Source organism: Sphaeramia orbicularis, chromosome 3, assembly GCF_902148855.1.
Source record: "Sphaeramia orbicularis chromosome 3, fSphaOr1.1, whole genome shotgun sequence".
Taxonomy (NCBI): Eukaryota; Metazoa; Chordata; class Actinopteri; order Kurtiformes; family Apogonidae; genus Sphaeramia; species Sphaeramia orbicularis.
Genome location: NC_043959.1, coordinates 46763032 through 46787725, shown reverse-complemented (window position 1 = coordinate 46787725; position 24694 = coordinate 46763032). Strand labels below are relative to the sequence as shown.

At 38.4% G+C, this 24694-nt stretch overlaps 1 protein-coding gene across 2 annotated transcripts; it reads left to right on the top strand.

The window, feature by feature from the left end:
* The first annotated feature begins 846 nt into the window (after positions 1-846).
* On the top strand, positions 847-23896 carry LOC115417254 (stereocilin). 2 transcript variants are annotated; one of them, XM_030131278.1, is made up of 30 exons: positions 847-956; positions 1406-1585; positions 1705-2826; positions 4177-4201; positions 4320-4884; positions 7137-8024; positions 8109-8171; positions 8258-8383; positions 9101-9267; positions 9349-9535; positions 9679-9794; positions 10254-10386; positions 10523-10705; positions 11101-11139; positions 11224-11400; positions 12993-13136; positions 14650-14708; positions 14867-14990; positions 15158-15240; positions 15335-15470; positions 15875-16065; positions 16938-17028; positions 17148-17319; positions 17520-17689; positions 18390-18545; positions 18632-18774; positions 20765-20913; positions 21168-21265; positions 23463-23610; positions 23724-23896. In XM_030131278.1, exons 2-30 carry the CDS (start codon positions 1486-1488, stop codon positions 23810-23812), a joined length of 5844 nt encoding a protein of 1947 aa, XP_029987138.1. In that variant the 5' UTR covers positions 847-956; positions 1406-1485; the 3' UTR covers positions 23813-23896. The 2 variants fall into 2 exon arrangements, with proteins under 2 accessions (XP_029987138.1, XP_029987137.1); XM_030131277.1 differs by having other exon boundaries at positions 12990-13136.
* The last annotated feature ends 798 nt before the right edge of the window (positions 23897-24694 follow it).

Sequence of the window (24694 nt, the reverse complement as noted above, 5' to 3'; positions counted from 1 at the left end):
TTTCCTCACTGCTGTGCCTTCATTTCCAGCTCAGAGCAAAGGAACGTATGGGGTGGATTTGGTTTCTCATTGAATATTCCCATGGTGAATCGAGCCCTGCTGCACTGAGTGATCGCTGCTCCTGACGGTATCAATAATACAGGAGGAAGTTATTGTCCCTGTGCAAGCTGCGGTATCACACAGCTAAAGCAAGTTGAGGGAGGGGGTGGTCCTTTCACTTGGGCCTCTAGGGTTTCAGGGGCCGCAGACAGTGGTCTGACTCTGGGGAGCTGCCTTCTGTGCCCTTGCACAGGGCTCAATTGTAAGGTTGGTATAGATGTGTCTAAACAGTGACAGGCTGCACAGTCCTGCAGGCAGGGCCCAACCGGTAAGACTACACCCCCGCAGACCCAGAGTCACAAGATGAGTCCCAGCTGAGAGACGGCTCAATAGAGAATTAGTCAGTGGGAGACATGGGACAGTAAGAGAATGGCATAGATATCCTGGGTGTGATTAACATGATCCAGATTTTCACCTTGTTTGAAAACCTGGATGAGTGCTGTGACCTTCCTGAATCCTCGTGACAGTCCAAAACACTGGACAAGGAAAACAAAAACATTATAGTATAGTGTTCTAAGAAAACATTGAAATAAAATCCAAAAATTACATATGAGCCAGACTGGGAAATACTTGCTGTTTTAAGATTTCACCAAAACCTAAGCCTGGCCTCAATGCTTCACGAAAATGTAAAACAAAAACAACACAAACAGCTAAAAACAGCCTGAGAGAGAGGGAGGGAGAGAACACAGGTGGGAGGGGTGCACAAGGAGAGGGAGAAAGGTGGAGAAAGTGGTAGTGATGGTGAAACAGAGCTATTGCAAAAGAGGTCACACTAGGCTTGGGTGATGCCTCCAAGTTAGAGATGTTGTCAAAGTCCTGAAAGGATACTTTGAGGAAATAACGGACTTTAAGTGTAGGTGAGTAAAATATTATTAATATGAATACAAATATTTTGTCTCCTTGAATGTTCAACATTTAGATAAAATATGACATATATGCATTTTTTTTTTTTTTTTTTACACAAACAGAGATGTTTGCTTCTTTATGATGCCTTAAGAGACACCACTGTGTGTTTCTTAATGAATTATTATAATTAATAATTACATGTACCTTACATTTATATTCATAGTTTTTGAGTGTATTACTGCTAATTTTCAGGTTGTCATATTTTCCCTCTTTTTATTTGTAATGGCTCAATTTTATTTTAGAAATTAAATACATTATTGGCACTTGTATCCATGCGGTGAAAGTGGAAAGGTAATGTAGTAACCAGTCATTAAGCTTTAATATCCCCTCTCTGATGGGATACTTTACTCCTTAGGTTCTTCCTTTTCTGTAAAGTAAGGCTGTATCTGTTTAAACGCAGGGCTTTGTTAACTTAATGGGTAAAACAGACCAAAAACAAAAGATGTGACAACACTGTGTCACTGTACACGCTGGCATGAGATGAAGATGGCAGAGAAATGGCCAGGGATGGCCACCCTTCAGTTCACAACCATCATTGTTTGTGCTGTTTTACTGGGACAAGGATCCCCTCAGACGACAGGTGAGTTCTCCATCACAGTATCCCTAATAAAACAGCACTAGGCTCAGTACAGGGTTTGTATGTGTTATTATTTCCTATGTTAATGAACTGAAGGGCCATATTGCTGTCGACTCTTTCAGGAAGGAGTAAGGAGGACCAAAGAAATGTTATTCTGGCAGAGATACTTTCCAAATTTAGTAAAGGGGGTGGGAATCCTCAAAAACCTCCTCCTGAAACAACTAAGGACCAGTCTGTGCACCCTTTGATGAGGAATATCATGGGGGGCCTAAAAACACTTGGTCTGCTTCCTAACAAGAACCTTCCTACCCTGAACAAGCCAATCGATCGGCACCGTCTCTCCAGCTTTCTTTACAACATTTCTCTGTACCTCCAAGAGGTGGGTGCTGAGCTGGAGGAGGTTCCAGCAGAGCCTGATGATGAGCAGCTATGGGAGAAGGTGCTGCAGTTCTTTCTCCAGTCTGAAGGGAGTGCAACTTCTAGTCAGTGGGGTGGACGAGTGCCACCACGACCCAGTGTGCGAGTGCAGGACTGGTTTTTGTCTCTGAGGGGCAGTCAGCACTGGGACTGGTTCCTGGGGCTGTTGCAGAGTCTCATCACTCTCTCTGAGCGTCAAACCCACAAGCCCATTTTGACTTTGTTGTCTCAGAACTGGAGAACAGTCAGTGCTGTGCTGGAAGCCGCCCTCCAGGCTCTGATCAGTGGGACTTATGGCCAGGCCAGTGCTGGGCTGCAGGGCTTCATCTGTGTTTTGAAGGGTCGTAGTGACTGCACCTACAGTGTAAACTGGCTCCAACAGCTGCTGCATTTCCTCGAAACACGCAACTGGAAGCCTGTGGTCAGTTTACAGCCAGCAGGTGAAGCTTCTGATCAAAATAAAGGCTCAGGTACATTTGGGCGTTTAAAGCCCTTCAGTTTGCCTCCAGAGGCCATGAAGCAGGATGGGTTCAGTGGAAATGCCTCCCTCAAAGACATGAAAGCTGCAGAAGATGAACCTGACTCAGTGCAGAGCTTACTGCTACAGGTCCTGTCACGCTCAGGAGGGGGAGAGAGAGGAAGCCACAAAAATCTCGCTCTTGTGCAGAGTTTGGATGGGTTGAGGAGTGGCCTCCTGCACAGGGTCGGTAGCTCAGTCTACAGTAACCTGAGGAGGAAAGTGTCACGAGTCACCATGGCGATGCTTGATGATGTCAGTAGCTTGGTGGATGTGCCGCAGCCTAATGCACAGGGCCAGTGCTCAGTTGGTGAGTGTGTGGAGCAGTTGATTGTTATTACTGTATCATGTAGATCAGCCATTCTCATCCTTAAGAACACCATGGCCCAGTTGGAAATCTGAAAATATTCTGCAGCTCATACAAAAACCCTGATCAACAGGATTAAAGATAAGACCAATGGCAGTGAAGTGTTCATGTTGCTAGGTTACATGGCAGTGTTGCCATCAGTCTCAACAGTCTTGTCAGATAACAATTTTAATTGCATTTTAACTTGTGATTGACTTAAAGTTGTATGCATATTTATGAACTTGGATTCTGGCAACAGAAAATATCATTTAAATATGAAATTATCAGCTATCCTTTTGTCACACATTAGTTTGTTTGACTCTTTTCTCACCAATAAAAGTATAAAACAGAAGTCAGATCAAAGAACAGCACATTTTCTAAATACCTAGATAGTTACCTCTGCCAAGGAGGTTATGTTTTTGCAGGCGTTGGTTTGTCTGTCTTTGTGTTTGTGTGCAAGATAACTCAAAAAGTTTTGGACAGATTTGGATGAAAAATTTCAGTAAATGTTGATACTGGCACAAGGAACCAATGATTAAATTTTTGTGGTGATGGGGGGGGGGCACTGATCTGCCTTGCAAGTGCTGCTAGTGCTTCTAGTTATAATTGTAATAAGGGGGTTTTAATGGAAGAAATCGCTTGTTTTCATCAGTGTACTGTCCATTTTTAAGTGGTGACATCTATCCTTCAGGTGCATTGCTTTCATTTATTAGATGTCTGCATGTGGGCTGAAGTTATTATTCCTTAGCTTGTAAGTTCCAAGTGAAAAACCACTGTCTCCAATAATGCCTTTCTCATTTTAGCCTCCAATGAAGCGAAAGGCGAAATGAGAGCTTAGTTGGTTACACTGCTGATTGCCAGTAAATATAATACACTTAACCTTTAAATGAAAGTATTTAATCATAAATATTTAATGGTAATTTCAAACTTACTTACATAATTGAAAGTTAAAAACTTTTAATTAATTGATTGTAAATGATCTGTTTTGTCCACCTGCAGGACGCCCACAGCCCACACTGTATTGTTATTATTTATTTGTCCCTGGTTTCACCTGATAGAGACAGGAGAGAAAGTGACAGTGACTGACACTGCTTTAAATCTTAATAATCATCCAGGTCGATGAAAGCATCTGTTGTTAGTCCCGCTAATCTCTTTATCCTTGTACTGATGTCAGTAACATTATATCTTGGGCATTGTTAGCTGAGATGTGCTGTTATATCAGGTATGGTTGTGTACTGCAGGGGCTTCTTGTTGATTTTTCCACAACTCATTCACTTTGATTTTCTTTTGTTTTCTTTTAATATCTCTCTGAAGGTGACCTGAGGCAACTGATTCTATGGTGAGACATTTTAGCTGTACAACTCCACCTATTATTCCATATATTTGATGTGGATTTTTTTTTAGAAACATGAACATATTTCTGTCCTCATCCTTCCTGTCTTGCTATATGAACTTAGGGGGATAAGACATAATGTGACGTGGAATACCCAAGCTCTGGGCTTTAACTCCCAGGGTTTCCCATCTACTCTTCCATTTCTGTCCTGCCCTGCCTCTGAAGCAGATGAACGAAGATCCCAAAGATCATCTGTCCATTCAACTTCAAAAAAAGCCCCATCCTCACACAAGAAACAAAGACGCCTACAAAACAAGATGTTTTTCCCATTTCATGACTTCTATCTAAATGACACACACACCATTGACCTGCAGCGAGAGATGGATTACTCCACATCCATAGAAATCCTGGAGGCAGCCTGCAATGACACCATCCCAGGCTTGACGGGGGTCTCCAACTTCACTGTGTTCCTCTACTGTAAACTGTTTGAGGGGGAGAACGGGTCAGTTAACCCTGCTGTGGCTCACATGGGGCTCGACCTACACGCCACATGCTCTGACGCAGCCTGGTACCTGTCTGCTGCTGAGGAGGACTTCCTCTGGGTTCATGTCTGCAGTGAGTTTTTTGCAAGTGAATTCAACAACACAGTATGTGCCAACTCGTCCTTTTGGCTGCAGAGGGTGCATGAGGTGAGTGATGACTAAACACTCCCTCAAGACATGCTAGAACAAATCATACAAATACTGAAGAATAATTTAATTCTAATGTTGTTTTTGAGCAAAAAGTTCAATGACCTCATTAAAACTGTTTGAAACAACATCTCCCCAGAGGTATGGAATGCAAATATTGTTCATTCATAAAGCAGCTAGTAAACCCAAAATGTTTTCCTGCCCTCTTGACAATCCATTTTAAATATATGAGCAATAATGATTTCAGTTCCACAGTACAGCTGTACAATTGCATAAAATACCACAGATATAAGAATATATCTGATTTACAGTCAGGTTCATAAATATTTGGACAGTGACACATAGTTAGCAATTTTGCCTCACCATTGAGAATTCCACTGAATTGACTGATTGATTTTTAAAATGGGACAGTTCCTATTAATTAACATTTACATGTAAATGTGAGAAATTCTAACCATACGGCTAATTTCCATCTCAAGTCCCATTGGCAGGTGACCCCCCCCCCCCCCAAACAAAATAGCCATCTATTCTAAATAAACAACCGTACAAATCAACTCCAGACCTTTTATCTACTTGATTTGGCAAAAAATAACCAGGAAACAGGACACATATGCACATCACGCTTCTTATCAGTCAGTTGTTTAATTAGAATAAAATCGAATAATGCAATGAGAAACAATTTAGCTGGATTTTCCTCAACAATCCAAATAAAAAAAAATAAGAGTGAGATGTAGTGCAAATCCCCCAAAAAATATAGTACAATATGATAAAAAAAATACTGCGATATATGATAAATAGACAATAATAAATAGACAAAATGAAAAATGAAAACTATGTATGAAAATATACAATGATGTTACTGTTGAACCTCTGAGACTGGAAGGACTGTATTAAAATGGTTGTAATTCTTAAATAATTAATTAAATATTTTTGTTGAAATTAGAGCTGAAAGTCCACACTTCAATCATATCTCATATCCACTTTGTACAGAGGCAACATTATAAAATTTGTGTCATCGTCGGAATACTTGTGGACATGACTGTGTATTTCTATGTTATAAATCCTGCTTGTAAACATCCCACAGACACATTTATGTGTTTGCAGTGAATCTCAGAGACGAAAGCTGTTTAAAGTTGTTGAATGGAGGATGACTTTAAAGCTTCAGCAGGCAGCATTTTTTATGTCAATGGACAGAAGTAGCTTTTCAGCATATTACCTCTGTTTTCAGGCTTTAGAAAATGCCTGTGATAGGAGTCTTTCATCAATCACAGGTCATTCCTCAGAGGGAAATATAAAAACAGATTATCAGATTTAATGGCTGTCGAGCCATTTTTATGATCTAATATGTAAACATGCAGTTGATGTTTAGCTTTTTTTAAATTAATAATTTGTTTAAATTCACCAGGATCTGTATAATTAATAATTAAGTAATAATTAACTATCATTACATGCCTGTGAATTTATGTAAACAGATACTCAGAGATAGAACAGGGAGGCTCTGGGATGCATACACAGTTTCTCCTCAGGGAATAAGAGGTAGCAGATACCGTGGTTCTTTGTCTACCAGTAAAATAAACCCCATAAAATGTTTGCCAAAAAAAATGGGTTCATATTAAAATTTTCCTCAGTGTCCATTAGATTTGGAGTTAATTGTTTTATTAATGTCTTCTTCATTTACTTTAAACAAATAGCCAGTAAGCTGATCAATACTAAGACTACCTCAAGACTGAGATGTGTCTCTACTGTAACTTTGTAGCTGTGTCTCACCTCAGATACTTTTGTTAGTACACCTCTAGGCAGTACACAGCATACACTGCATACACTATGTACTTACTTGTGTTGTCTGTGAATTTCAAGAATATCTGGAGGCTAAAGCTAAGTGAACAAAGCCAAACATAGTAATGCTGCAGCTTCCTCAGCTGCTATTTGGTCTCTCCTTTCACTTTTGCTTGTCACAGAAGCAATGGCAGCTACCCTACCTGTGATATTTTGGCTTCACTTCTCCACAGTGGCATGAAATGTCTTCATGCTATTTCATCTTTACATTCAGTCTATACTTAGGATAGAGAGAGGGCATGAGGATGATGTGTTTGTCAAATTCTGTCATTTTTCCTTCCTGATTTCAGCTTACCTGATCTTTAAGCATTTGCTATTATATGGCAGCATGTATTTATTTGTAAGATTCTTGATTTTTCCTTTCGATTTCTACCACTTCAATTTAATACAGACTATTCTGACTTTAATATTTACAGGCTGCAATGACAAAGGATTATCATTTTTTCAACCAGTCCAGTATAGACGACTTATGCCTGCACTTGTCAGGTGAGACCACAGGTATTCCAGGACACGATGAAAACTGCCTGGCTCAGTTGAGCACAAGGTCACTCAGTGCCGAGGCGTTCAGACACTGCTTCCTGCCCAACAGCTCTGTGCTGATCTCGGCTTTATGTGGCCGAGAATCCCCTGATCTGCACCATCCTCTGCCAGAGGGCAGCTGGGCCGCGGCATACTGCTCCAAAATCCAAAATGTCTCCAATGTTGACACCATAGAGGAGACATGTCAGTACAGACAGTGGGCTGTGCATCATTTCCTCAACTACACCCTGCTGGAGCTTTGCATGCAAACAGATGGATTGAGAGAGTACATTTGTCAAACAACCTCCCTCTATGAGCAGCTGGTGAGGTCAGTGCCTCAGTTTTTTGATTTCTGTGCTGATTTGCAGGCAGAACTTGAGGGCAGGAAATGTTTTCTGCAGAGGTTTTTCGATATGCTCCCGGCACCGTATGAATTTGACACTTCACAGCTCTGTGTGAACCCAGCCCCTCTACTGGCAGAAGTTCTACACAAGCTCAGTGTGTGTGAGATTGAAGGAGGGGAACGTGAGGGGTTTTTAGTGGCCCTTGGATATGTGTTGCGAGTCTTGGACTTTATGGTGGGCCTCTCTGCGGGTTTGGAAGAAGGGGAAAGAGAGGCAAGACAAGGTTTGGGTCAAGCCATCCTCCTTTCTAGTCTCCTTGACAATACCTCCTGGGGTACTCTACAGCCGGAAGCTACCATGAGTGTCCTTCACACTGTGGGGGTCTTCCTGCGCAGGGAGCAGAACGCCACTCTCAAAGAAGACCTGCTGAGCTGCTTCAGTGTAAGACAGCTGACACAAACATGCACAGGCACACTCATGTAAATTCAAGAAAGAATCAATAATTTATTTCTGTTGTTTTATCAGCCTGTCCTGTGGGACCTCATCCAGCAGGACAGAAATTCCTCTGCTCTCAGAGTTCTGCTGCAGGTACCAAGATGTGGAGCTGCATTCATATCCAGTTCTTTATCTAAAATGACCTCTGTATATTCAGGAGAATCATTTTATCTCACCAGGAGTACCTTCGGATGCCCAGAGACAGCATTCGCACTCTGGTGATGTCTGCTGAAAAAGACGCTGTTAAAAGATTTATCTCCCATATGCATCAAAGCTGGGATCAATTACAAGTTCAGACCAGCCAGGTTTGTTCCAAAACACCACAAATACTATTAATTAGAGACATTCTCCTTTTATGTGGCCAGTGCTAGTACATAACTATTTACTCACGTACAATGTCCACTTGTGCTCATTTTGAATGTTTATGATAAACTAAAGGATGAAATGTTGAATAATCCCTTAAAAATCTCTCTCTTGAAATTAGCTGCATTGGCACAAAACTGTAAACAGGCCTCTTTTAATGAGCTGACTTCTACCAGCAGTATATAATGCAATTAAAATTATCTTAACATTAAACATCTACATAAATAAAATCCAGCATACACGTCAATGCATAATTAATGCAGTAAAAAGAATTCTAAAACAATAATATATAATAATACAATAATAAATAATTTTTCCATCCACTTTCAAGGCTTGATGTTTTTTTTTAACGTACATTACAGTTTGCGAATAAAACTTGCATACTGTTACATAAGTAAGAATTTGAAGTGTGGTCTTAGTATTTTTATTTTAAAAGGCTCTGAATACTTCCTCCACAAGCATATGAGGCTAAATGACTTCATATGCCACTCCATTAATCATAGGAAAATGCCAGTATCCCTATTGACTTTTTCCATTAGAATGCACCAAATGCACATTTCTGTCCATGGATTAGTATACACAGCAGTACATTTTATGATTCATTCACAAGGACGGCTCTGAATGCGTATCAGCCTCTGCTGTTTTGTTTTCTGTGTCAGGTGTCTCAAAAAGAGTTGCAGGCTATGGAAACAATGACAGCTGCTTTCATCCATAAGTTCCCTCGAGTGACCCCGGAGCTGTTTGTTGATCTGTCTCAGTTTATCCCCTTCATGTCTGTCTCTGACATCATGAACTTCCCAGCCTCCCTGATGGTCAACGACAGTGTGTGAGTTTCTGAACTACAACATGATTACATTCTTAAATTTCTCATCCCTCTGAAGCTTAAACTGTCTTTGTTGCTCTAAAGTTTGATGGCCATCCGTGACCATAGCCCAGAGATGAAATCACTGCAGAAAAAAGCCTTTGTAAAAAGAATCTTGCAGTCAACCGTGGTGGGTGACGTCCCCACATGGCCCCCATATTTCCTCTCCTCAATCCTCCCTCTTCTGCCTTACCTCCCGGTCAATCTTTTTCAGCAGCTTACACCTCAGCAGGTGAGAAAAAAACATCTTAGTGTAACTTCTGCTCCATTTAGCCAGATATCTGCTGGCTAAAACAAGTATTCATTGAAATAATAACACCTTTCACGGAGACTAATGCCTTTAACTTGTAGTATTTATCTGCTTGTCTCCCACAGCTTATTCCTTTGGCGGAGTTGCTAGGCAACGGCAGTCTGGATGGTGTGAGGGGGCGCCATGTGCTACGAACCCTTTTCACCAAAAAGAAGAATCTGACTAGTGATAACATACTGAGGTGGGGGCTCAACAGGCCATGTAGATGAGATACTGAAAGTCTTTGGTGTCTCAGATGTTTGTGAGGTTTTGTGGGTTTTAATGTTCTTGCACTATATTCATTCTTTTATCTAGACAGAATTATGTTTTGTTCTCTCTGTTGTTATTTCTTGTCTCTTTTTGGCTTATTATCTGTCTGGCTGTTGTACTGCAACTAAATTGCTCATGAGGGTTGTTAATATAGACTGAATGAGTTTCTAAGTCCCAGAAAATAATGAGGACAGATTTTGTTAAGAAATCAGCAAATCTCTGTTGGGGATAAAGATGCACATTCATTCTATTTTATCTGTCTTTAATGATACATTTGTGTTTTATTATTCAACATTCACTAAAGCCTGTTATACCAGAGGCTTAAAAAGTATGTATGTGTGTGTGTGTATAAAAACTGTTATCCTGAAATTAATTGGTAGTGTTTTTGCAGGTTAGGAGTCCTTGCATGTTACTTGGACCCAACTGAGCTCCATTCTTTTCTTCAGGACCCAGCTGTGGCCTCTGCTCTTTGGCAGCAGCTGGCTCAGTGCATGTCCAAAGGCTTCGTCAGTGCCAGTGGCAGGGTGAGGGCCGCAACTTCACACTGAGTCCCAGTTACAGAATTACAACTGTTTGTGGCTGCTGTTTGTTTCACAGTAACAGTGTGTTTATGCAGAATAAATGCAGGTCTTTCTCCCTTTGACTGTTTTTCATTGTTAGTTGTCCTCTTGGGTGGTACCAGCAGTTCAGGCCCTGAACGCCAGCAGCCTGGCTCCTCAGGCTCTGTCTTCCCTCAGTGGTCTGTTACCCGAGTTAGGAGCTTCCTTCTTGCTGTCACTGCCCTCACAAAAACTTATAGAAATCCTCACACAACCAGGACTACACATGTATTCTCCTGCACAGGTTAGCAGGGAATTTCATCTGTCTATTCACATGCTGTTTTTGTTTTCTGTCTTAAGGTGAAGAGGTTACTTTTTGTCTTTTTATCTGCTGATATTTAGACATTTCTTTATTTCATTATTATTGAATGAATGAGTTAAAGAAAATGTCCATATTTCTTTTTAAAAATGTCAAAGCAATTTCTACACCATTTGTCATATTATGAAGATGTTCTGCTGAAATATCCTGCATAGCATTATTTCACAATAGAACAAATTCAGTTGGCCCAAAATGAATTAACTGACAAATTTCTAAATTAGAGGACAAAGAAAAATATGCGACCCTTTCACTGGAATTTTAAATGTGAATAATTGGGTCTTTTTGTACTGATGCCATTTCTAAATTCTTTTTCCCCAAAGGCTTTTCAAATGTTATCTAAGATTTCAGTGAACACCAATGTAAGTAGATGATTTTAAACACATTTACACATTCGCACCTTGAACTCTACTACTGAGGTTCTGTGCTGACATGTTTCCCTCCAGCTCACATTGGAAAAGCTGTGCAGACTGACGCCGTTATACTCCGGTCTGTCCCCTGCTGTGCTGAGGGCCCTCCAGTGGGACAACTTCAGTGAAACCGTCCACTGCCAGTGTTGGAGAAGTTTGCTAACCGAACTTAAGCCGGGCCAAAGAGCCATGCTATACAATGCAGCACAGGAGGTGATGGTGCTATTATGTTTTCATCAGTGAATCACTCATTTCAAGTCTTATCTTTTCATCCATCCTTACAAATTCACAAAAACAACCCTTTTAGAAAGAAACCAAATATTCTTGAAAAAAAAGAGGTTGTGAAAAAATACTTACAGCACAGCTACTGAAAAACTATCCAAAACATCTGAAAAATACACTGGTCTACAAATCTTTCTTTCTTTCTTTCTTTCTTTCTTTCTTTCTTTCTTTCTTTCTTTCTTTCTTTCTTTCTTTCTTTCTTTCTTCATTTTTTTTTTTTTTTTTTTTTTAGAAACAATCTGCTTTAGAGGTTAATTCTGTTAAATCTTACCTATTTTATTAAGATGAATTGGAAAACAAATGACAGGAGTCATGATTTGTTGGTGTTTTCAATGTATATGATGAATTGTTATTACACATATAAATTAGTTGATATAGTTTTATACTATAGATTTATAAATCTTCAATTAGAAAAAAACCTGTAAAGTGAAAGTATTGTACTGTGCAGACAGTGTTTTGAAGTAGGCTCTGAGATAAACATTTCTTTTGAGTAAAACTCATTCTCTCATTATTTCAAAGAATTCCACATTTTGACCCAGGACTGTATCGTGGAAACTACAGCCAACCAACGTTTTTGAGTGCATTTTTCTTATTTAGTGACTCAAACTTGGTAAAGGTTCACTACTTTAACTCCATTTTTTTTTTTTACTTGTACACCAGCGATATAATGAAATTTTAAGTTAGCTGTCTGACATAGTTTGACAGATGTAAAGTTAACATTCTTAAAGAAGTTGTCTAAGTAACCTCACTCTCACAATGACATCCATCTTTTTGCTGGAATAATATTCTAGGGTGTCCACAAATCCTTAAAAAGTGTTACATGTGATGGTCCTAAATTAAAGCTTTAATTATCCTTTAAATTGATAATTAGCCCTTAAATCTGACACTGAAAATTCTTAAAAATTTCAGAGAAACGATAAATGACATGGAAATGGAGATATTTGCAAAGGGTTTATTCATGTTTGTAATTAGTGTCAGCATTTTAGCATAATGGAGATCAGAATGAGTGGAGCCACCAACAATCATTCATGGGTGGAGGGGTTCAGGAATGAAACATTAGTTATGGAGAAATGGAAGTGTACCAGCTGGATTGTAACATGGTTTAGACTGGTTCCAGGCAATAACTGTGAGGTCCACTGTGGTGTTACTGTATTTGAAAATTGTCTTTAAAAGTCATACATTTGGCTTCCTCAAACATGCACATAGCCTGTATACAAACTGTTGGTTAAATCTTGTTGTCTTATCAAGGTAAATTTTGATATATTGTCTTGAAATGAAATTATTCTTCAAATGAAAAACTTGCTTTACAACTTTATTGTTCTTAGACTGAAATTCACATTCTTCTTTTGTGAATACTTACAACACAATGTCTCTTTAAGGAGATGCACAAAAGGTAATTCAGCTAACAGCTATGAACCTTTTTATCTGATAAACACAGACAGAGACCTGCTGCTTTGTGTGTATAGGTCCTTTGTTGAGCTCTTAAGTTTAATTTCTCTGTGCTTTCTGTTATGTGTCAGCAGGCTCAGCAGTTGCACAACATCACTCAGCAGGTAAACTGTCTTCTACCATTTGTGCCTCTAAGGAAGCTGACACAAGCTCTGAACAGGTCAACACTCCTGAAAGAAATCAGCCTATACAAAGAACTAGACTGGTCGCCACAACAGGTGTGTGTTTCCCTTCAATATACTTTTGTGTGCTGCTCAACAATATACTGATATGACAAGAAAAGGCAACCATCCTGACTGAAGAACACAATGTTAGTAGCTCTGGTCTTGGCTTCCATTAATCTACAGCTCATTGGATATGCTTCATATGAGCCTTTCAGGATATTAATACTCCATACGCATCAGCCACCATCAAGCTAATTAGTTTGGATGTTGTACAATGGTGTGGAGGAGTGTAGCATAAATTAATAATGGCTACCTTAAAGGGATTTTGTCACAGCCAGCAGTGTATTAGGCTGCTTTCACCACCTGTTCTCTCCCTAACAAGGCCAGAGTCAAATCAATAAAGACAACTCTTTTCAGCTGCACTGAAGCACAATGAATACACACTTTTACAAAGTGAAGTATCATAGAAAGTCACTCAAAAAGCATATGTACCACTGACATTGTAAAAAAAAAAAAAAAAAACATAGCTAGAGTCAGTGCTTAGTGGTTTAACTTGATTTTTTGGTATAATTTCACGGTGGTGTCACTGCATATGCTCTACATTTAAATTAGAGTAGATATTTACAGCTTATGTTTTAATACCTGGTGCTTACATGTTTATGCTAAGTTTTTACTCTTTAGGCCAGTATGAAAAATAGTTGAATGTAGTGTTTTTGGTCTAGTTTTTAGTTGATGTTTGGATATATATTGCATTGCAGAGAAAGTGAAGTTAGTGAAATCTTGCAAAGCACATATGAAGTTTTTTAAATCACACTTTTAATAAGAAGACTTAAAAACTAGGTTTAATGCAAAGGATAAGATTTTGAAAACAAATCTTTATAGACCTCTATCTGTTACAAGCCAGAAGAGTAATTCCTTCAAACTGTTAAAATGTACAGGTTGACCAGGTTGATTGGACAGTGGCTTAAGGAAATGTTTTTGTGCTTACCCTTGGAAGTAATTAAATACACTTAAGGAGAAATGAGACATATTTCAAAGCATCTGATGCACGTTTATAAACTATTTGACAAATATCTATCACAAAAGCTGGTTTTGAGTCTTGGGAAGAGTTTTTTTACTGCACTAATATCAGAATCTTTATATGTAACCTCTGTAGATGAATAGATGAATGTGGAACTGTGTTCATATGATGTGTACTTACTTGTGCAATATGTGCCTCCTCTGACACTTTAAATATGTATAATTGGCAAAATTTGATGCCTTACAACTATGTGTAAACAAAATTTGCCCTACAAGGATGAACCCTGTTTTTTTTTAAATTTCATTTTATTTTCAATTTTTCTTTTCTTTAACATGGTCTATATAATGTAGTAATGCATCAAATTTCTTTGTATGCATTTTATATATATATATATATATATATATATATATATATATATATATATATATATATATATATATATATATATATATATGTATTTCTGTTGAAACTTCAATAAAAAATTTGCTGAAAAATAAGCAGGCTTAAGGTAACCCTCTGTAAAAATCCTGATTTGTTTCTATTCAGGCTCAGCTTTTGTTTAAGAAGGTCCATGACTTTAAAAACATCACCATCAAGTCGGTGAGGTAAGTCAAACCTACTGCGCCACAACATTTAGATCTATCAGTTTAATCAAGAAGTCATTTAAAATGCAAACTAAAAACTAACTGCTGCAGCCATAGTCATTTTAAAGCTGTGTAATCATGAATAAACTATTGCAATAATGATTTGTGTTTACTTACAGAGGCCTGGGTCATATCGCCAGTGGACTGAGCTGTGACTTGTTGAAACTATGGACCAATGATACAGATTTTTCAGAGCTGCTTCAGTTTATCACTGATCTGCCTGGAGACATGAGACCTGCTCTGGTAAGAAACACATCCATCAGATCTTCATTGAAGAGTTGGCTGATGATTCATGAGGTAGTTTTGCTCTCACGTCAGATAAATATGTAGAAATAAATGCTTGCATGAGAAGTAAAGCATTATTTTTTAATGCTAACAAGTACAGAAATGTGTTCTGGCTTTTTCACCAGCGAAAATGTATCATAGATGAGCTGAGGAAACACCCTGAATTTAACGTTAGTGCTCTGAACTCTCGGTTTGCAGCAACATTACCGTAAGTATGTCCTTATTCTGCATGTATTACATTTCTCACATATGTTCCCCAGTTTACCCAAAAGTGCTAATGTTTTGATGTGACTTTATTTCAGAGTGACGATGGTAGAGAACCTGTCTAATGCATCCTTCAGAGCTGTCCTGGATCACATTCAAGCACGCTTTTCGGATTTCCTCAGACTGCCTCATTACAAGCAAACAAATTTAGCTGAGAAGGCTGTGACAGAGCTGGTAATATAGTGACTTTTAGTGTTGACTCCATATCCAGTGCATAAATAGAAAGCAAAAATCCTAAATGAACCTAAAGGCTGATTGAAATTACACACCAGCGTTATGAGAATCAGGGCAAATTTAAAGATGCTATTTCTGGTTAAATCACGTTAGTGTTTGTGTCAGTGCTGGTGACTCATATTTGTATTAACGCATTAATGGGGCAGAAAGAACAAACTGCATTTGTGGATTTAAGCTTTTTAAGGCATGTGCGCACACATACAAGAGGAAGAGATTTATAATAGAGATTGGGACAGATTTATAGCATAACCTGATTCATCCTTTCAAGTGAAATCATATCAGCGTAAAATCCATGTAATCCAGGCCTTCTGACTGTACATGGTGCTCTACCCGGCTCTTCACAGGCTGACGGGGAGATTGATGGTTCCACTCTGGACTTCCTGGGCCCTTTACTGCCTTTCTTGGACCGGGACAGTTTGTCTCTGGTGGACAGAGGTGCTCTGGCTTTGCGACTGGAGGAGATGAGAAACTTCTGCCTCCCAAAAGAAGCTCTGAGAGATGTTGGTGTCCTGCTCACAAAGAAAGACCTGCTGGGGTAAAGAAACAGAATGCTAGGAGATTTGACTGAAAACTGTGATAATCTTTACACAAGCACCATGAAGACATTTGCACAAAATAAATGTAGTCTTGAAATAATAACTTTCTTTGACAGATTTAATAAACAGATTAGTCAAGTAATCTTATTTATTTTTGACAAAGATTAGTTTAAAGACTAAAAGTTGAAGGTGTCTTCTCTAGTTGACTGGTCATGAGCCTTTTTAAGTTCATCATTTAATAATAGTGTAATATTATCATGTAAACCACATTATGATCATCTAGACCACAATAATCAGGTACCCCACTGTGACAGACAAAACTGAAGTGATTTAATTGTATATTATTTTTAACGTCTCATAAATGGGGCCAGAAGGTAAACACTGTAATAGTTTAATGGACTTGTAGGTAATCATTTTCAGCAAATTTTACATAAAATTAATGATAGGAAGTATTCAGCATTGTGTTTCCTGTAATAGGGTGACACGATGGTGCAGTGGATAGCACTTGTGCCTCACAGCAAGAAGGTCCTGGGTTCAATTCCAACACCAGTCGACTGGGGTGGGACCTGTCTGTGTGGAGTTTGCATGTTCTCTCTGGGTACTCCCGCTTCCTCCCACCATCCAAAGACATGCTAATCTAAATTGCCTATAGGTGTGAGAGTGGTTGTTTGTCTCTATATGTCAGCCCTGCAATGAACTGGTGACATGTCCAGGGTGTACCCTGCCTTCACCCATAAGTAGCTGGGATAGGCTCCAGCGACCCCTGTGACCCTAGTGAGGATAAAGTGGGCTTAGAAAATGAATGAATGAATAATTCATGTAATGCCAGTGTTGTATAAAATGCCAGTAAAATGTTTGTTTTCTCTGACAGGGAGCCATCGAAGTGGCAAGTTAGGGATGTTGAACATTTGGGTCGACTGGTGTTTTCTCTGTCACCAAAGCAAATCAATGCCATCCCACTGGTGAGCACCAGAAATCCTCAACCCTCACATATAATGAATTTTAACTCTTTTTTTTCCCCAACTGGTTGTCAGTGATGAGCAAAATTCCATGGTATCTGTTTATTTGTTTTCCCTTGCAGACAGTGTTGAATAAAGACACAGTGGAGCAGGTCCTGGTGGGTCAAAAGCTCTGGGAGGACAGTACAGTAGGAGGAGTCTGTCTGATCCGATGTATGGACCAGCAGCGCCAGAGACAGCGGACTCAGAGTCTCATTAGAGGCATTGTCAAAGCACGGAACAGAAGGGCAAAAGGTCCAGTGGTTCCTTCAAATGTTAATGCGTCTGTAAAATTAAATTTAATACATCCTCTAACTTCAATACTGCTCAGCATGTGTGTTTTAGATCCACAAGTAGGTTTTATTACAGCACTTCTCCACTCCTTTTAGGCTGAGAAATGTTATTTTTTTTCATTAGTATCGGTGCACTAAAAGCTCTGTTGTGTCTTTGAGCAGTGCCAACACCAAGCTGTGCTGATATCAGAGGCACGTTTCCCTCTGCATGGACGTCTCTTCAGCTAAATCGTATGTCTCAGGAAGATCTGAAACAATGTGTTGAGGTGTTTGGTCAAGATGCCTCGCTGACCCCTGAGCAGCGGCGCACACTGTGGGTGAAACTCAGACAGGTCAGTCCGCCTGTGAGAATAAAGAGTGTAATTCCTTTTTACTGTATAATAATACAATAAATGGCACAAATAATTTTGTTGTCTGCTGTGCTTACACTGACGATAAAACTATTCTATTCTAATACCAATTATAATCTTTAGCTATAAAGTGCTTGTTAAATCCAGGTAATGTATTTACTTCACAAATGCAGCAAAATGAAACAGACAAAGTCATATAATCAACAGGTTAAACGGAAAGTCTATAAAACTCAGTAAAAGAATATAAAAGACAGTTCAAGGAAATGAAGCTCAAAATGAAAGTATGTTTTGTGTTTTCAAGAGTTACAGCAGATTTCTATCTCCATCTTCTTTCATTTTCAGTGAGGTCATGTCTAACAGTTCTATAGGTGTTAATATCTTGTTCCTCTACACACTGATACTTACTCACAACATATGTGGTGCAGCAATAACCATATTCCATTCATGTTTCTCAGCTGTAATCAGTGTTTGATTGCTGTATTTATCCCTCTTCCTCTGTTTGGTATGACTGAATCATAATCTTATGGTAATTTGTGATCATTCACGCTAATAAGTTTATGGAAAGTAGTTAAAAAAATCTGATTAAGGCAGACTAAGAATCAAGACACGTTGAATATGCATGAGTGAAACCTTAATGCTAGAGTTGTGTGTCTGAATCATATTTTCATCTCCATTTGATTAGTCTTTCAGTCCAGTGAAAGAGCTGAGACCAGACCAAGTTCTGGCTCTGGGATCAATAGTGACTGAAATGGGAGAGAGAGAACTGCAAGAAACAAATCTCACCAACCCAGCTGTGTTGGCACATCTGGGAACACTGACAGAATGGAGCTACAAAAAGGTGGGCTTTTAATAGTTCATCTTCATGTGCAGCAAGACATTAACATGAAGAGTTTATTGTGTTGATTGATCCTGTTTGATTTCTAGATGAGAGCGGTGGTTGTCGGTGTCATGCGGAAGCGAAAACAGAAAATAGATCAACTCACAGGTGTTGATCTGGCAGTGTTCGGTCATCTGATCTGTGGCCTATATCCGTCAGAAATAAAGAGGCTGAATCCCTACAATCTCAGGTCAGTGAAATACCCAATAAAAGCGGTCAGACAGTCACCAATTTATAAAGCAATTTTCAAACAGCACAGCGTAACAGAACATAAAAACCATCAGTTGTTATTCCCAAATGCCAAATTCGTCTAGCGGAGAGGGAACAAATACACCTCCATTTATAGTACTCAAGGGCTCACTGAATGGTTTAATGAGAATGAAAATGATGTGAGTCATATGCTATGGCCTTCACAGTCACCAGATCTCAAAACACCCATGGGAGTCTTTAGACCGACGTATTAGACAGCCTTCCCTAACATCACCATCAAAAAACTAAATATCTTTAAAAATATAGTGCTCATCCCTCCAGCATTATATAAAGTTTGTAGAATTGATGCCAAAGTGAAACTGATTTGATTTTTCCTTCAAGTTGTAACATGCCTATAAATAGTCTGCATGTTAAACGAAGCCAAGCGATAAATACAAGACAGAGAGACTGGACAAAAACCAATAACTTGTTGGTGACGGTACATTATGTTATGAGCATCGATAGTGAAACACTATCAACACCAATTAGTCATACAATTGCAGTGCTAACAATTTCATTTTGGGAGAAGAGGTTAATACTGTTAGTCATTTTGGACTAACTACATTGCCTGATAATAGATTCAAATCTAAATTTTGAGAAAAATGCAAAAAAAAAAAAAAGTATGAAAACATTTAAATGCAACTTAGACAATCTATATATTTTCTTTCTGTGAAGACTGTACAGTACCATTTAGACATTCTGCCCTTAGACAGTCAGTTCCCTCTGTGAAATCACCTATTGCATATGCTTTATTTGACACTGTATTTCATCACTTTTCTTTTGTGTTAACATGCACTTTCTCTTAACCCATAAAGACCCAAACATCCACCATCTACCAAAATCATCTACTGATATAAACTGTTGAATGTTGATCCACCAATCCATGTCCAATCCAATCCAATTGATGTAAAATACAGTTATTCATCTTTTCATGGTCATCAGATATGACCCCGTTCAGAGGCTCCATAGTGAACATGGAAACACTGTCATCTTCTACAACATTGATTCACCAGTAAAACCCATGGAGTTGGATCAATAACAGTGGATGGAGACACTTGGTTTATGTTCAGTTAATGAAACATTTTGCTGAAAAAGTCACTTTTTCTTCAGTTTTCTCTATTATTAATATAATAATACTCAACTTTACTCTTAGCTTTTATGAACATATACATAAATAAATTAAATGCCGGGAAATACCTGATTCTCACTGAAAAAGAAAACACAAAAACAGAAGCTAATATTAGAATAAATGGTGATAAACCACTTAAGGATGGTTAAATTTAGAGAAAAATTCATTTTGGAACTGACACAAATGTCACACTTTATGGGTTAATTTGTTGCACATGCCCTTGGTGCATCCTTTGATGTGTGTGCTGTATTACTATCTGCAAATTGTATTATGTATTTTGTCTATTTTGCTCAGTTCTGCTCTTTTGATCCATGGAAGTTTTGACCGTGACCGTCTTAGTGAGTGCCTCAAGCTAACTTGGCTACAGTCTGTGAAATGACAAAAGTTATGCTAAAACTGCACAAAATCCCTCTCAAATAATAATAATAATAATAATAATAATAATAATAATAATAATAATAATAATAATAATAATAATAATAATAATAATGATGGATTATATTTATATAGCGCTTTTCTACGAACGCATACTCAAAGCGTGTACAGTGGATCCATTATTCATTCACTCACACATTCACACTTTGGTGGTAAAATAAATAGTTACAGTTGATAAACAGTTGTCAAACTCCTGTCTGTGTTATTTCAGAAGGACGTGTCTGTGTTTGTGGTGACTGATTCATTAGTACTGAATAAACCTGCTAACAGATGCTTGGATGAGCCTGGTGCACATTTCTTAACATCATAAACATTGTGGAACTGTTGTGGAGGATATGATCTTGAATCTCATTCCTTCAAACTACAGTGTTGCTGTGTTCTTCCTGCGGGAGATGTCCCTGCCATGCACAGAACAGCAGATGGAGGCACTGACAAGTTGTTTGTCCAGACCTGAGGCGTTCGGTCCAGTCAGTGCCTGGGGACCAGACGTTTTCACTGAAATTGGGACATTGGCAGGTACAGTAGAACATAATATCCCGAGGGGTTTAAACTTTCATTGTGATCAATTTTTTTTTCATTGTTTTTTCCAAAGAGTGAGGAGGGTGGGAGAAGGACGTGGCAGCTGTTAGATGGATAGGTACAAGTAGGAAACTATCCCTGGGGGTACAGACATGAGAGTCAAACAGTAAAAGTTTGTTTCTAAACTTTTTTGTTGATTTGACATGGAAAACTGTGACTGAAGTGTTGGTGGCTCTTCCCTCTCTGTCCAGCGGGCTTAGAAGACATGGTGCTATCAGCTCTGGTACAAGAGCAAGTGGAGGGAATCACTCCTGAAGCTATTGCTCTGATGTCCCCCAAAAAGTTGTCGGTGAGTGCCAGCCTTCTTTTAATTTAAACAAACTGACAGGGCAGTGTTTGGCTTCAGATGGGAAAGCATCTGCTGGAGGTATCAGTGAGAGCTTTCACAGAGCACTTCAGTGGTGAGGTAATTTACTGAGCTTCCACAACAACTTTGGTCTGGAAAAGAGAAGCATTATTACCTGCTGTGAACGGTTTATCTCTTTTCAACCAAGGCACCTGACATTACACATGGGGCCTCGTGCAGGAAGACTCTCTTATACTTTCTTAAATTCTCCTCTGAGTTTTCCATTAAGAGAAAAAATAAGAGAAGACAACTCTAGATGATGGAAATTTTCTCAACCACGAAATCTGCAAATGATGAGTCCTGCTTGATCATAAATTGGAACAGCGTCTCCCATTGTTTGTTATTAGCAGAGGTAAGACCCCATAAATATTCTATGAGTGTGGGGGCTTTGAGCAAATACTCAGTAATATAGCCTTCATCTCTTTCATCTCCTTCATCCTCCTCCAAATATCATTATGGAGCTCTGGGTTGGGCAGTGCACTTTTTTATTTTCATTTTCATCTGAATCCACTGTCCTCTCATTTCTTTTGCAATTACTGGGTTTTCATTTTCCTCTAGTGCTACTGCCGCCCCAGAAAATCTAATCACATGTTTAATTAAAGTAACTATGTGTTTATTTCACTATTATTTAACTTCTTTTTTGAGAAAAAAACTGGAGAGATGGCACTGACAAGTGCCCAGTCAGACATACCATCAAAGGAAAAACTAAGACAGTAATATTTCTTTTAGCCCATGAATGTTAGACTTTTATTTTTGCATTTGGAATATTATATTCATACATATTTTCACCTTCCTCAGATGCTGGAGAAAGAATTTATAAGTTGTGAACATGACATTTTTTTTTTTAAATCTTGGAAATAATTATTTTGACTGCTTGATGTTGTTTTACTCACAATAATTCAGTAAGTACTAAGAAAACAAGAGCAAATCCTGGATGTAAACAAAAATAACTGGGAAAAAGATGTGTTCTACTTCAGTATTTCTTGCATGAGGCCCATTGTTTCCTCACAATAACAGATGATAATTTAGAGACAATTTATGAAATGTTCACAATGTTTATGTAACAGTAAGAAATTTCATCCTGGATTTAAGTCAAAGGGCAACAGCCTGTTCTTTTCATTTAACAATATCATTAAACCCCAAACTACATGCTGGATTATGGATTATTAAAATTGATATTTATCGTTTACAGACAATAAAGAAAAAATACAGACCTGCCTTTTGCAGCTCTTTTCTCTTAGTCCAAATCAAAAGACCTCATTTACATATAGATATGACAGTTTTACAGCTGTGGAGAGGAGAAGACACGTTTCCAAGCTACTGTGTTAAGATAAGATAAGATAAGAGAAGAGAAGAGAAGAGAAGAGAAGAGAAGAGAAGAGAAGAGAAGAGAAGAGAAGAGAAGAGAAGAGAAGAGAAGAGAAGAGAAGAGAAGAGAAGAGAAGAGAAGAGAAGAGAAGACTTTATTTATTTATCCCACCATGGGGCAATTTCACAGTTAACAGCAGCAACATACAATAAGCAAGTGCAGAGAGAAAAGATAGGTAGAAAAAAAACAACACACAAGTGAAAATGAAAAATATAAAGAGAAAATTTTAAAATTTGGTATTTATATAAATATTTATATAAACAAAGAATTATAATTAAAATAATAGATGTTATTTACATATTGACATCAAAATGTTGAGCCATAGAGTAGATCAATAGATGCTTGCTTAGCTGAATCTGATCAATGATTGGTTTTTACAGCTGTCAGTCATAATATCCGATAACCTCCTTCCTGTCTGAAAACACCTGTGATTAGTCAAAGTCTGCACACAAGAGTGGCTAGAATTCTTGTTTCCTTTCAGACCCCTTGAATTACAATATACTGAAAGGTATTTCACAATCTTTGCCTACTGAGGTGTTGTCATTGGTCCATGCCCTACCTTTCCAGCAAGTTTTGTGAAACTCAGAGCTGTTTTCTGTGGAATTTACACATGATCTTCTTGGTGGAGGTAATCACCTGACAAAATATGTTTTCAAGAATTAGCAAGGAAACTTATCTGTGCAGTTTTACATGCTATAACTTTATATTTTAAAATGTGTGTTGTAGGAGTTTGACATTGTGTTTTTTTATTGTTGGATGTGTGCTTGGCAGGTGGTGTTCAGTGCAGTTCAGTTGTCATGGCTGAACACGGAGCAGGCGTGGGCTGTGACTAAGGATCAGTGGGCTGAGCTGGATCCCGAGCAGAGACACGCCGTCGGCCTCGCTCGATATGAAGGAGACGTCCTGCTAGAGATGAGAGGTGCATCTAATATTAATTCCTATTTTTATGCAGCGACTCATATCATTTTATGTTATGAAGCTGTTGTTTATGAGGGGATGATAAATGTTCTGTTTTGCTTCTTTCTTTCACAGGAAGAAACCGGGCTCCTGTGGTTGTAAACCCAGACAGCCTCACTATGAACTCACTGGCTCTGTGCCTTTTGTTGTGGCAACTAATTTAAAATGCTGGAACAAATGTAATTGTCCCTTGACCTCCCTTGGTATCATCATATTTGTACTTCAAATAAATAATGTGAACTGCTCTGGTCCTTCTGTGGGTCGGTCTTTTAATTTAACTTGCTCTCGGGCCCTGCTGCAAATGTTTCACTTTTATGAGTTATCATCTTGCAATTTGTAAATGGGTTTATGTAACTGTACCACACATTGAATTCTATTGTCATGGCAATCAGATAAAGCTGAATGATTTGTTTTGTTTATTTAACCGAGGACAGGGCATTTTCTAAATTTATTTGTTTACTTATGCATGGCGAGTACATATCAATCATCAGTACCATAAATGTGCCAGTATCAAATACCAGGATGTAAGCTTAAGCAACAGCTACAACTATCAGTATACTAAAACTGAGTAGTACTGTATTTGTCCTCAGTCTTTGTGCTGAACTTAATGTTAATCTGTCCTCATGTGGCTGCATACATATCATATGGTGGTATAACAGCATTCCTTTTATTTCCCCTGCATGCCTTATATTATGCTGTATGTCGTAAATAGTACATGGAAATATAGCATAGAGCCATTTTATGTAATACTTTTATTCACATCAGTGCTGTTCTTTTATTATTGCTTACATGTGCTTATAAATTATCAACATAATTGTGAATTTAATATTACACTTGTGTTTTTTGGGTGATACTGTAAAATCTATACAAGGACGACCAAAAATAACCTTTTGCCTTGTGCATTTACAGCTGTGATGATTAATGTGCACTGTTCCGATCAAATAAACCAATAAACCAAATAAATTAATGCACATCTGACAGTACCAATGAATATCCTCAGAGAAGGGGGCAATGTGAGTGACTTAATTATAGTCTTTAAACAGCAG